The sequence below is a fragment of the Carassius gibelio genome, chromosome A24 (genome assembly GCF_023724105.1).
Source record: "Carassius gibelio isolate Cgi1373 ecotype wild population from Czech Republic chromosome A24, carGib1.2-hapl.c, whole genome shotgun sequence".
Classification (NCBI taxonomy): Eukaryota; Metazoa; Chordata; class Actinopteri; order Cypriniformes; family Cyprinidae; genus Carassius; species Carassius gibelio.
Genome location: NC_068394.1, coordinates 809,234 through 822,326, shown reverse-complemented (window position 1 = coordinate 822,326; position 13,093 = coordinate 809,234). Strand labels below are relative to the sequence as shown.

Here is a 13,093-nt window from a genome sequence, read left to right as displayed (position 1 = left end):
TAATGGAGATGAGCACTGAGATCACAAACAGTCAATATGCAGAAGTTAAAGATTATATGAACAGACATATTTGTAGTGGATGTGATATTTTTTGATTAAACTAAATTGCAGATCTCACGTTATGTGAAAATATTTTTAGTGAGAACAAGGAAATGAAGCATTATCAGCAAAATGGCATAAATGTATTTTATTTAAAACTATTAAAATAGCCTACTATTTGGCCAGTGTAAAAGAATGAATCAACTCCTTTCTAAAAAGCTTCTCCGAGAAGTATTTTACACAATTTTGTATTTATGGATTTTTATATATATTTATTCTAAAACATAAAAAGGATACTGGGTTATTTTAGAAATGTAAATTGTTGGCAATGATATGCAGATGAGGTTATGCATAGTAAAACTACACGTTGCAAGCTCCATACATAGTGATTTCAGGGAGGAGATGGGGAGGAAATGCACGTACACACAATCTTTCTCCAACTGGCATTTATAAAAGGATTTTTGCGCAGGTTGTGGTGTGCGAATGGTTTTATAAATATGAAAACGTTTGTGCGTACGCAGAATCTAGCTTTTGTGTGAACGTACACTTTTAGGACGAATTCTAGGTAAAGATTCATAAATTAAGCACCAGGAAATCAAATCAAGTGTGCAAGCATTAATCTTACTGTCTTTATGAGGATTTATTACACATATTTATTACGACATGTTATGTCACTGACAGACGTTCAGCTGCAGTATTAATTCAATTCAAGTTTATTTGTGTAGCGCTTTTCACAATACAGATTATTTCATAGTAGCTTTACAGGAAATTAAGTTTCTATAATATATTCAGTAGTAGCTTGTCAGTAGTGACTACGTCAAATTGATGTACATATGGCAGAAATGTACAGTAAAATTCAGTTAAAGACAAAATCAAACAGACAATGAACATTATTAACAGCAATGATTATATGTTGCAAATTAAATTAAATTGTGTCATTATATGGTGCAAAAAAAATTAATTATGTCATGTAATTTAAACAATTAATTTCATGAAGAAAAAAAAGAGACTCTATAGCATCTCATTGTTACTAATTTATCATGCAGCTCAAAGCATTATGGGAAAATATCACGCCAATCTATTCTGATTCATCAACAAAGTGTCACTGATGATCCAGAACCAACCAAAAACCCAGAATAGAGCGTCTGAGTGAATGTGGTCTGAACTGTGTGGATGAGGCTCATTGTGTCAGAGACGCTGTAGAAGGACAGAGTTCCTGCACTGTGATCCACAAACACTCCTATTCTCCTGCTGATGGACTTCACAGGGAGATCAGTCCATGTCTTATTGTGTCCAAATGAGTATCTGGGAGAAGTGTAGTCCAAACTCCAGGACTGATCATTATATCCAAACAAACCTTTATTATCCAATCCCTTCCTGCTGATGCTCTTATATGACACTGCTATACGAACACCTCCACTCCACTCCAGCTCCCAGTAACAGCGTCCACACACACTCTCTCTACACAACACCTGATTCACATCAAATCTGTCTGGATGATCAGGATACGGCTGGACTGTGCCAGTGTTAGTAATAACTCTGTTGTTCTCAGAGAGACGGAGGCGTTTATTCACTGTGTTCAGATCCAGAGTGAACTGACGGGAATCTGATGGAGATAAAACACATCAGAATCAGGAATTATGAATCTGTTTGATCTTTTCATGTTCAGTGTATCATCAGTGTCTCAGTACAGATGACCAGATATCAGTGCAAATCATCATTACCATCTTCATCAGTTATAAAACTCTTCTTTCACATTCTACAGGAAGAACATGAACACACTTTTTCTGCTTGTTTTCTTACAGACTTACATTGTAGGAAGTCGTCCCTGGTTCTGGGAACAATGTTGGTGATTGTGTCTGTGGAAATCAACAGACATGAACAGAGTGATTCTCATGAATCTGCATCCATTCCTAAGACATTTCTAATACTTTATTCATGATATGAGATGATGATGGACTCATTTGTGAGAGCGGATGAATCTCCAGTGGTCTCATTTATAAACGTTGCGTACACACAAAATGGGCATAATATATACGTACATAATTTTCCACGCACATATCGTGATTTATAAAAAATAAACCCGATTCCAAAAAATTTTGGACACTGTAGAAATTGTGAATAAAAACAGAATGCAATGATGTGGAAGTTTCAAATGTCACTATTTTATTCATAATACAACATACACTGTAGATGACATATCAAATGTTTAAACCTAGAAAATGTATAATTTTAAGGGGAAAATAAGTTGATTTTAAATTTCATGGCATCAACACATCTCAAAAAAGTTGGGACAAGGCCATGTTTACCACTGTGTGGCATTCCCTCTTCTTTTTATAACAGTCTGCAAATGTCTGGGGACAGGAGACAAGTTGCTCAAATTTAGGAATAGGAATGTTGTCCCATTCTTGTCTAATACAGGCTTCTAGCTGATCAACTGTCTTAGGTCTTCTTTGTCGCACCTTCCTCTTTATTAAGCGCCAAATTTTTTCTATGGGTGAAAGATCTGGACTGCAGGCTGGCCATTTCAGTACCCGGATCCTTATTCTATGCAGCCTTGATGCTGTAATTGATTCAGTATGTGGTCTGGCATTGTCATTTTGGAAAATGCAAGGTCTTCCCTGAAAGAGACGACATCTGGATGGGAGCATATGTTGTTCTAGAACTTGGATATACCTTTCAGAATTGATGGTGCCTTTTCAGATGTGTAAGCTGCCCATGCAACACGCACTCATGCAACCCCATACCATCAGAGATACAGGCTTCTGAACTGAGTGCTGATAACAACTTGGGTTGTCCTTGTCCTCTTTAGTCCAGATGACATGGCGTCCCAGTTTTCCAAAAAGAACTTCAAATTTTGATTTGTCTGACCACAGAAAAGTTTTCCACTTTGTCACAGTCCATTTTAAATGAGCCTTGGCCCCGAGAAAACACCTGCGCTTCTGGATCATGTTTAGATATACATTACATTTACATTACATTGAATCATTTAGCAGACGCTTTTATCCAAAACGACTTACAAATGAGTACAATAGAAGCAGTCAGGTCAACAAGAGAACAACAACAGAATACAAGTGCCATGACAAGTCTCAGTTAGTCTATTATAGAACGTATAGCCAGGTGTATATAGTTTTTTTTTTTTTTTTTTTTTTTTTTTTTATTAAATGAAAAAGACAAGAAAAGGAAAAGTACTGGTGTTAGTAGGTTAAGTGCAGGCGAAAAAGATGAGTCTTTAGATGTTTCTTGAAAATGAGTAAAGACTCAGCTGTACGAATTGAGATTGGGAGGTCATTCCACCAGCTGGGTACAGTCCAGGAAAAGGTCCGTGAGAGTGATTTTGAATTTATTTGGGATGGCACCACAAGGCGTTGTTCACTTGCAGAGCGCAAACTTCTGGAGGGCACATAGGATTTAACCAGTGAGTTTAGGTAAGTTGGTGCCGTGCCAGTGGTCGTCTTGTAGGCAAGCATCAGTACCTTGAATTTGATGCGAGCAGCTACTGGTAGCCAGTGTAACCTGATGAGGAGAGGAGTAACATGAGCTTTTTTTGGCTCATTGAAGACAACCCTCGCTGCTGCATTCTGGATCATTTGCAGAGGCTTGACAGTACATGCAGGAAGGCCCGCCAGGAGAGCATTACAATAGTCCAGTCTGGAGAGAACAAGAGCTTGGACAAGAAGTTGGGTTGCTTGCTCTGACAGGAAGGGTCTAATCTTCCTAATGTTGTATAAGGCAAACCTGCAGGACCGGGTCGTTGTAGCAATGTGGTCAGTGAAGCTTAATTGATGATCCATCACAACTCCTAGGTTTCTGACTGTCCTCGAAGGAGTTATGGTTGACGAGCCCAGCTGTATAGAGAAGTTGTGATGAATCAATGGGTTAGCTGGAATCACCAGTAGTTCAGTCTTTGTAAGGTTAAGCTGAAGGTGATGGTCATTCATCCAGCTAGAAATGTCACTTAGACAGGCTGAAATGCGAGCAGCTACCATCGGGTCATCAGGCTGGAATGAGAAGTAGAGTTGGGTGTCATCAGCATAGCAGTGATAAGAAAAGCCATGCTTCTGAATGACAGATCCTAAAGATGTCATGTAGATGGAGAAGAGAAGTGGTCCAAGTACTGAGCCTTGAGGAACCCCAGTAGCAAGGTGGTGTGACTTTGAAACATCACCCCTCCAAGACCCACTGAAGGATCTGTCAGAGAGGTAGGACTTAACCCACAGGAGAGCAGTTCCAGAGATTCCCATCTTTCTTAAGGTGGACAGGAGAATCTGGTGATTAACAGTGTCAAAAGCAGCAGACAGGTCCAGTAAGATGAGTACCGAGGATTTTGAAGCTGCTCTTGCTAGTCGCAGGGCTTCAGTAACCGAGAGCAGAGCAGTCTCAGTTGAGTGGCCACTTTTGAAGCCAGATTGGTTGCTGTCGAGGAGGTTGTTCTGTCCAAGGAACATAGAAAGCTGGTTGAACACAGCCCGCTCAAGTGTCTTTGCAATGAATGGAAGAAGGGATACCGGTCTGTAGTTTTCAAGAAGCGCTGGATTTAGAGATGGTTTCTTGAGCAGTGGGCTTACCCGAGCCTGCTTGAATGCTAAGGGAAATGTTCCAGATTGAAGAGAGGAGTTGATAATGTGAGTAAGTGAAGGTATGACTGAAGAAGAGATCGCTTGAAGGAGGTGAGTGGGGATAGGATCAAGTGGACAAGTAGTAGGATGATTGGACAGGAGAAGTTTGGAGACGTCCATCTCTGAGAGTGGGGAGAAGGAGGATAAAGAGTGTGCACCAGTCATTGTGAAGTTTTCCTCAGTCTGCGGTGTGGAGAATTGTTCACTGATGGATCTTGTCTTATTTGTGAAGAAAGCTGCAAAGTCGTCCGCTGTAAGAGTCGATGGAGGAGGTGGAGGCAGCGGATTAAGAAGAGAAGAGAAAGTCTTGAATAGTGTCCGAGCGTCACAGCAGCTGTTAATTTTGTTGTGGTAGTAGGATGTTTTAGCTGTGAAGACATTTGCAGAGAAGGAAGAGAGGAGAGATTGATACACACTGAGGTCCGTAGAGTTTTTTGATTTCTGCCATTTCCTCTCTGCAGCCCTGAGTTTAGAGCGATGTTCACGGAGAACCTCGGACAGCCAGGGGGCAGATGGGGCAGTGCGTGCTGGTCTAGACAACAGTGGGCAAAAGTTGTCCAAGCAAGATGTTAAAGTGGAGCAAAGAGTGTCCGTAGCACTGTTCATGTCCAGAGCAGAAAACTGAGAGAATGGTGGAAGAGAGGATTAAACCACAGCAGATAGGCGAGATGGAGAGAGTGAGCGTAGGTTCCGTCGAAAGGTGACCTGCGTTGGAGTGTGTGCCACTTCAGGAGTAAGTGCTAGGTTAGCAGTAATGAGGAAGTGATCAGAGGTGTGCAGTGGAGCAACTGAAGAGGTGTCCACAGAACAACCGCGCGTGTAGATGAGGTCAAGTTGGTTGCCCGATTTGTGAGTCGCTGTAGTGGACACTAGCTTGAGATCAAATGAGGTGAGCAGAGTTTTGAAGTCAGCAGCTTGGGGTTTATCTAAGTGGATGTTGAAGTCACCAAGCAGTACCAGAGGAGTACCATCTTCAGGAAAGTTTGATAGCAGCACATCCAACTCCTCCAAGAAGTTTCCCAGTTGACCTGGAGGACGATAAATGACCACAAAGTGGATTTTAACAGGGTGGGTTACAGTAATGGCATGTGATTCAAATGAACCAGTACCTGTAGGTGATGGCTGAAGTTCAAATTTCCATTCTTTGGATATAAGGAGACCCGTACCTCCACCCCTCCCAGTGGTACGAGGAGTGTGGAAACAAGTGAAATTAGTAGAGAGGGCTGCAGGGGTGGCAGTATCTTCAGGTTTGATCCAAGTCTCTGTCAGTGCCATGAGGTTGAGACCGGAAGATATGGCTTCTTCTTTGACCTATTGAGTTTAGCTGGCAACGGTGAATGCCACGGTGGATTGTGTTCACAGACAATGTTTTCTGGAAGTATTCCTGAGCCCATGTTGTGATTTCCATTACAGTAGCATTCCTGTATGTGATGCAGTGCCTTCTAAGGGCCTGAAGATCACTAGCATCCAGTATGGTTTTCTGGCCTTGACCCTTACGCACAGAGATTGTTCCAGATTCTTTGAATCTTTGGATGATATTATGCACTGCAGATGATGATTATATCAAACTCTTTGCAATTTTCCTCTGAGAAACTCCTTTCTGATATTGCTCCATTATTTCACGTTGCAGCATTGGGGGAATTGGTGATCCTCTGCCCATCTTGACTTCTGATAATCACTCCCACTCTGAGAAGCTCTTTTTATACCCAGTCATGTTGCCAATTGACCTAATAAGTTGCAAATTGGTCCTCCAGCTGTTCCTTATATGTACATTTAACTTTTTTTCCGGCCTCTTATTGCTACCTTTCCCAACTTTTTTGGAATGTGTAGCTCTCATGAAGTCCAAAATGAGCCAATATTCGCATGACATTTCAAAAGGTCTCATTTTCAACATTTGATATGTTATCTATATTCTATTGTGAATAAAATATGTTTACGACATTTGTAAATTATTCCATTCCTTTTTTACTCACAATTTGCACAATGTGCCAACTTTTTTGGAATCGGGTTTATAATTACATAATTTAATTAACAATAAACATAATTTTCCTGTGATGTTATTTTATGACAGTGAGGAGTGCTATAGGTGCACAATAATTAAATTTAAACTACACAGATCACATGTTATGATAAATATTTTAGCGAGAACAATGATTGATGATGCACATTTACTGTGATATTATGGTGGACACTGCTGGACAGAGGTGTTAATGTTGTGTAAAGTCATCTTTCTACAATACTTTGTCAGTGATGCGCCTAATCAGACTATACACTGCAATAAATATGGGCTTATCTGTTTCCACTAAAATAGCTAAAATATTTGTATCTTATCAGCAAAACTGCATGCATTAATTTGAAATTCTGGTTAGTGTAAAAGAATGAGATCATCTAAAATATATCTGAGAACTACTTAAAACAATTTTTAATGGATATTTTTATATATTTATTCTAAAACATAGCAAGGATACTATTTACCTACTGTCTCCATGTTAAACATGGTGTCACGTGTATGGTTATGCATAGTAAAACTAGGTGTTGTTAGCTCCATATTTGGTGATTTCGGGGAGGAGACGAGGTGGAGATGAATGTATGCACAATCTTCCCCTGAATGGAATTTATAAAGAGTTTTTTGTGCAGGTTCTGACGTACACATGGTTTTATACATCTGAAAACTTTTGGGCGTACGCAAAATATAGCTTTTGTGCCTACGTGAAATTTTAGGATGAAATCTACGAATCTAAATGAGACCCCAGGACTTTACCTCTGTCTGAGATCTTCTTGAGCTCCTCTTTGCAGAAATCCTCCAGTTTGTCTCTCAGCTGATGAACAGATTCTCTCAGATCATCAGAAAAGACAAGACAACTGAAGGGATTGTCATTTATGTCTGTAGATTCAGGAGGTGCTGAGAGAGACTGGAAACTCTACAGAAAACAGAAATCAAAACTCTTGAGCTCCACACTTCACCCAGTAACCTGCAGAACATCAGATTTGTGCGGCTCTTGTTGAGTTGATCTTTAGTAACTCACCTCAATCCAGCCCCTTTCACTGCATCAGCTTCATTTTTCTCATATTCATTATATCACACTAGAGCTACAGATTCTACTATTTGGCACTTACACTATATGTGAAACTTCTAGGAAATAGTTTGGATAAAGATCTGCTAAAAACTAGAGATATTCCGATACCCTTTTTCTCTTCCTGATACCAATTCCGATTCCTGGGCTCAGGGTATCGGCCGATACAGAGTACTGATCCGATACCTTAGTGTGTATCTGTTTATACAGCTGTTTATACTACTTGAAACAAAAATCTAAACACTGCAAACTAAAAAAGGTATTTTAGTTTTACAATATAACTGTATAAAAAACTCCAACAAATAAGTCTAGGAATATAAAAAATGATATATTAATCAGATAATCTCTTTACAACAAAACAAGCAAAAAACAAGCAACCGTCTAGGCATAATTATTATTATTAATAGACACGTATTACTACATATTACTACATAGTTATTACTGCATAGAGACATAGCTAAATCTACAACAGTAGCTTAATACATTGTCAATTTACTCGCCATGAAGATCTTTGAGTGTCTGTGTTTATGATATGATCATTTTCTCAAATGAAACGGTAAATTCTCATGAAGTGACGGTATATGCGTTCATGTCCTCATATAGTGACACACGGCATGAGACTACAAAACAGCGAGCTCCCGCACATTTGCGCCCATCACCCACAGAGATGTAGAATTTGCAGGAGTAATATTTAAATAGTATTTTGCAGTTTAAAATTCTCAGACACTAGTATATATTCGGCTACAGTCTGGAGCCTTGCGCTTAGACTAACACGGAAGAGACTGAACGCAGCTGTGGGTATCGAATATATTCAAACTTACTACCGGTACTACAGAGACACTGGTATCATCATATTTTTACATTTTCAGCACCGACTTGGTAGTGAAGTGCCAGTACTTGTGGCATCCCTAGTCGCAGTTTTACTGTCTGGTTGGTCCAGTCTGAAATACTGCTAAACAGCGGACATACCGGTAACCACTGATCTATAATATAGAAGCGGCTTCACTGTCTGTTGGCAGTTTAGAAAGCGATGAGCAATCCAGTCATATATAGATCAGTGCTGCTAACGCATTTTCATTTCTTCTTCGCTGCTCTAAACAGGGGTTGCTTGTGGCAACACAGCACAACTTCCTGTGTTTGCAATGCATTCTGAGCAGCGAAGAAGAACCGTGCAGCGGTTAGGCAAAGCTGGCGGTCATAACTAGGTCTTGAAAATAGTATCGGATCGTATATGAGTTCATGTACTCGCCGATGCCGATGCCAGAATTTTGTTGTGGTATCGTGATATTTCCGATACTAGTATCGGAATTGTAACAACTCTACTAAAAACATCAATGTATATCAAACAGCTCCAGTGGCGACTCGTCGGGGAAGGCAGGGGAGGCACTGCTTCACCATGATTTTGAGGTAAAAATGGGAGGAGGTTGATTTAATGTTAACAAAATTCACAATAAATTTTGGTACATGAAGCCTTGTAGGGGAGGCTAGCCATCCTTCTGGTATCAACCAATCATCATAGAGGCGAAAAATTGCATGATATTAGTTTGAATGTCTCCCGCTGCGCTGATAATGTACCAAGTACTTATGCTGAGTAGCGATATTGAATATTTGATTGCCATCAGATTTACCAAGTTCTCATACAAATAGTATAAATACAAATTTTAAATAAAGTGAAAATATATAATATAGGCTACAACAGTCAGCTTAATTAAATGGCGCAACACACAGCTCTCTTTAAACACAGACCATGAGAAGGGATGAATGTTTGCTTTAAGTGATAGTCCGGGTAAGTGATATTATATTATCTTACTGTGTGTCGTTTTCTTTACGTTTTCTTACTAAAAGCAACCAAAAAGCCATTTTAATGTGGTTAAGCAAATAATAGTAATAATAATAATAATAATCGGCAGGGATCCCAGACCAATACAATTAGTGTGCCTCCTCTATTTTTAAACCCACGAGATCCCACTGAACAGCTCAAGCACATCAATGGAGCCTGATTGTAGGGTTGAGTAGATTTGCTCAGGAAAGGCATTGATTAGAATGAACATTTATAACTTTAGAGCAGTTAGAGAAATTTCAAAAGGACCCTTGAAGGGTAGTGAAGTGTGGTGGCGCTAGTGGTGTTTGACAGCCAAATATCTTCAAGAAGAAAGAGCTTAGGAGAAAGAGACTTTCAGAGCTGAAAGTCATTTTTTTAGTGGTGCCTCTTTCAGAAGAAGATGATCAGATGAGAGTCTGACTGATGATTATATAATAAGACACTCATGAAATGTTTCTCTGTGAGTCTCTGTCACAGCAGGATCTACTCAGGTCCACTATGATCCTGTTCTTCTAGATCTGTGTTACCTGCAGAAACTGGATGTGATGTGTGTGTGAAAGCTGCTCCAGCTCAGCGTCTCTCCTCCTCAGATCATTGATCTCCTGCTCCAGTCGCTCCAGTCGTTCTTCAACTCGACTCACTGCAGTTTTTTCCTGATCTCTGATCAGTCGTATCAGCTCAGAGCGGCTTCTCTCAATGGAGCGGATGAGCTCAGTAAAGATCCTCTCACTGTCCTCCACTGCTGTCTGTGCAGAGCGCTGTTAGGACACACAGTGATTCAGCTTCAGTGAGTCTGAACTGAGACGGAGACAAACTTCTCTTCTTCTTCAGACTCACCTTATGAGACTCCACAGTGTCTCTCAGCTGCTGGAGATCTTTCTCTCTCTGCTGGATTCTCTGCTGGAGTGTCTTCTGCGTCTTCTTCAGCTGCTTCTGCAGGACAAACAGATGATAGTGAATCTCACAGAAAACTACTGGCACTAAATCAACACATGGACAGATGAATCCAGGAAAAGTGGAACTGATAAGAGCTGTAGGTTCAAACTCTTGAAGGGATGATTGATGGTTTACCACTATTGTACATCTATTAATAAATATCAAAACCTCTTTCACGCTACAAGTGTAAGTATTATAAAAGTGAAACTGAAACAGACATAAAGCTTCAAATTTAAAGTTTTTCTCCATTAATCTGCGGCTCTATACAGAAAACAATCTGACTGTTGGATCACTACACTGAGTATTAACTTGATTGCTAGTGTTAAATACCTGTTTCTCTGTCCTCTGTGCTGCGGCTGATACAGTGTTGTGGTTTTTATGTTCATATTTTGTACACAGCTCACAAATACATTGTTGGTCAGTAATACAGTACATTTCCAGATGTTTCTCATGTTTCTGGCAGATCATCTCCTGCAGTCGTCCAGTGGCTTCAATCACTTTGTGTGGCTTACGCAAATGAATTTCCTGATGATGGTCAAAATGAGTTTGACAGTAAGATTCCTGACACATCAGACAGGACTTGACAGCTTTGTATTTTCTTCCAGTACAGACGTCACACTGCACATCTCCAGCTCCAGCGTCACAGTCAGCAGCAAGTTTGGTCTTCTTGAGTTTCTTCACCAGTTCAGCCAGCACAGTGTTTCCAGCTAAAACAGGTCTTGGATTGAAGGTCTCTCTGCACTGAGGACAGCTGTAGACTTTCTTCTGATCCTCCTGATCCCAGCGGTCTGTAATACAGCTCTTACAGTAACTGTGTCCACACTGGATGGTCACTGGATCCTTCAGGAGATCCAGACACACTGGACACATGAATTCATCCTGACAAATTCTGAATTCTGCCATTTTACTGCTTAAATACAGAGACACACAACACACGACAGCTCAACTACACTTCAGTTTCTCCTTCCCTGAACTCTGGTGATTCATGTTTCCTGGTTCTGTTTGAGTCATGTGTGTAAAACAGGCATTTCAAGTCTATAAAGCATGATTTGTCTATTAGATGCCAATCTCAGGCATACACCCAAAGATTACAAGTTACAGAGAAGCAGGACAACAGCCTTACAAAGTGCAGAACTACTGTATCCTGATTACTATACTTACAGGTCCATCTAAAAAATATATTTCCTAGAAAGAGTTATATTTGTAATTTAATTATAAAAAAGCAAACTTTCTTGTCAAGTCAAGTCACCTTTATTTATATAGCGCTTTAAACAAAATACATTGCGTCAAAGCAACTGAACAACATTCATTAGGAAAACAGTGTGGCAATAATGCAAAACAACAGTTAAAGGCAGTTCATCATTGAATTCAATCAGGACCACTTCTGTCAAGTATATTTATGACAATTATAATTGCATACAGTTAGTGTTGGCGGTATGGTTATGTTCTGGGCAACACTCCCCACGCCTGTCCATGCAGCCATGCTTGGACAGAGTGGGGAGAGCAGCAAGACAAACCCCCCTGGGGTACAGAACAGAACCATTATAAGCATACATAATTACAATTCACAATTACATGAGTTGTAAACAAAATGTGATAGAGACTGCTTCCAATGAAGAGACTGTCAAGAAAGAACAAAGTTAGATCGGATAACAGGTTCAGTTGGTGGAGTTGGGGTTGGAGGAGGAAGTTAATTGCAAGCAGCGATGCGATGGAAGAGACACTGAAGAATGTGAATTTAAATAGGCCGCAGGTGATAGGTGTCAAGACTGGATTGGAACACATCAGGATCAGCTGACTATCAGCTGATGTAAGCGTGACTAACGTGGCCTGACTGAACTAACGCAATGCTCGATTTCAGTGATGTCATCTCTGGTCAGTTTAAATAGTGTCTGTGCATTTATTTGCAATCAAGTCAATGATATCGCTGTAGATGAAGTGACCCATAACTAAGCAAGCCAGAGGCGACAGCAGCAAGGAACCGAAACTCCATCGATGACAGAATGAAGAAAAAAACCTTGGGAGAAACCAGGCTGTCGGGGGTCAGTTCTCCTCTGACCAGACGAAACCAGTAGTTCAATTCCAGGCTGCAGCAAAGTCAGATTGTGCAGAAGAATCATCTGTTTCCTGTGGTCTTGTCCTGGTTCTCCTCTGAGACAAGGTCTTTACAGGGGATCTGTATCTGGGGCTCTAGTTGTCCTGGTCTCTGCTGTCTTTCAGGGCTGTAGAGGTCCTTTCTAGGTGCTAATCCACCATCTGGTCTGGATACGTACTGGATCCGGGTGACTGCAGTGACCCTCTGATCTGGACACAGACCGGATCTGGTGGCTACGATGACCTCGGAACAAGAGAGAAACAGACTAATATTAGTGTAGATGCCATTCTTCTAATGATGTAGCAAGTACATCTGGTGTTATGGCTTGTATTCTAGATTCATTGCACACATATTGAAATATTTCAGAGTTGCTTTGTTTTAATGAAGGTTATGACTTACAGCTTTAATTTTTTTGAGATACTGAAATTTTAATTTCCCTAACAGTAAGTTGTAACCATCAGAATTAAAACAAAAATTTGGAATGTCAAATGGTTCTCCCATCCAAAGG

At 40.3% G+C, this 13,093-nt stretch overlaps 2 protein-coding genes across 2 annotated transcripts in view; both read right to left on the bottom strand.

Annotated features, from left to right (window-relative positions):
• LOC127946330 (tripartite motif-containing protein 16) overlaps nucleotides 1-13,093 on the bottom strand; it is a 73,832-nt gene that overhangs the window by 48,616 nt on the left and 12,123 nt on the right. The gene's annotated exons all lie outside the window — the stretch shown is intronic.
• Nucleotides 680-11,446, bottom strand: LOC127946336 (tripartite motif-containing protein 16-like). The gene is made up of 6 exons (XM_052542847.1): nucleotides 10,821-11,446; nucleotides 10,392-10,487; nucleotides 10,082-10,312; nucleotides 7,420-7,579; nucleotides 1,851-1,898; nucleotides 680-1,645 (listed from the first exon to the last, which is right to left on the bottom strand). Exons 1-6 carry the CDS (start codon nucleotides 11,391-11,393, stop codon nucleotides 1,131-1,133), a joined length of 1,623 nt encoding a protein of 540 aa, XP_052398807.1. The 5' UTR covers nucleotides 11,394-11,446; the 3' UTR covers nucleotides 680-1,130.

Excerpts from the sequence above, each read along its gene's own strand:
- LOC127946336 (XM_052542847.1), bottom strand. The coding sequence starts at position 11,393 with ATGGCAGAATTCAGAATTTGTCAGGATGAATTCATGTGTCCAGTGTGT. Across the intron at positions 10,313-10,391 it reads ACACTGTGGAGTCTCATAAG|CGCTCTGCACAGACAGCAGT; the intron begins GTGAGTCTGAAG and ends GTGTCCTAACAG. Across the intron at positions 7,580-10,081 it reads ATCACATCCAGTTTCTGCAG|AGTTTCCAGTCTCTCTCAGC; the intron begins GTAACACAGATC and ends TGTTTTCTGTAG.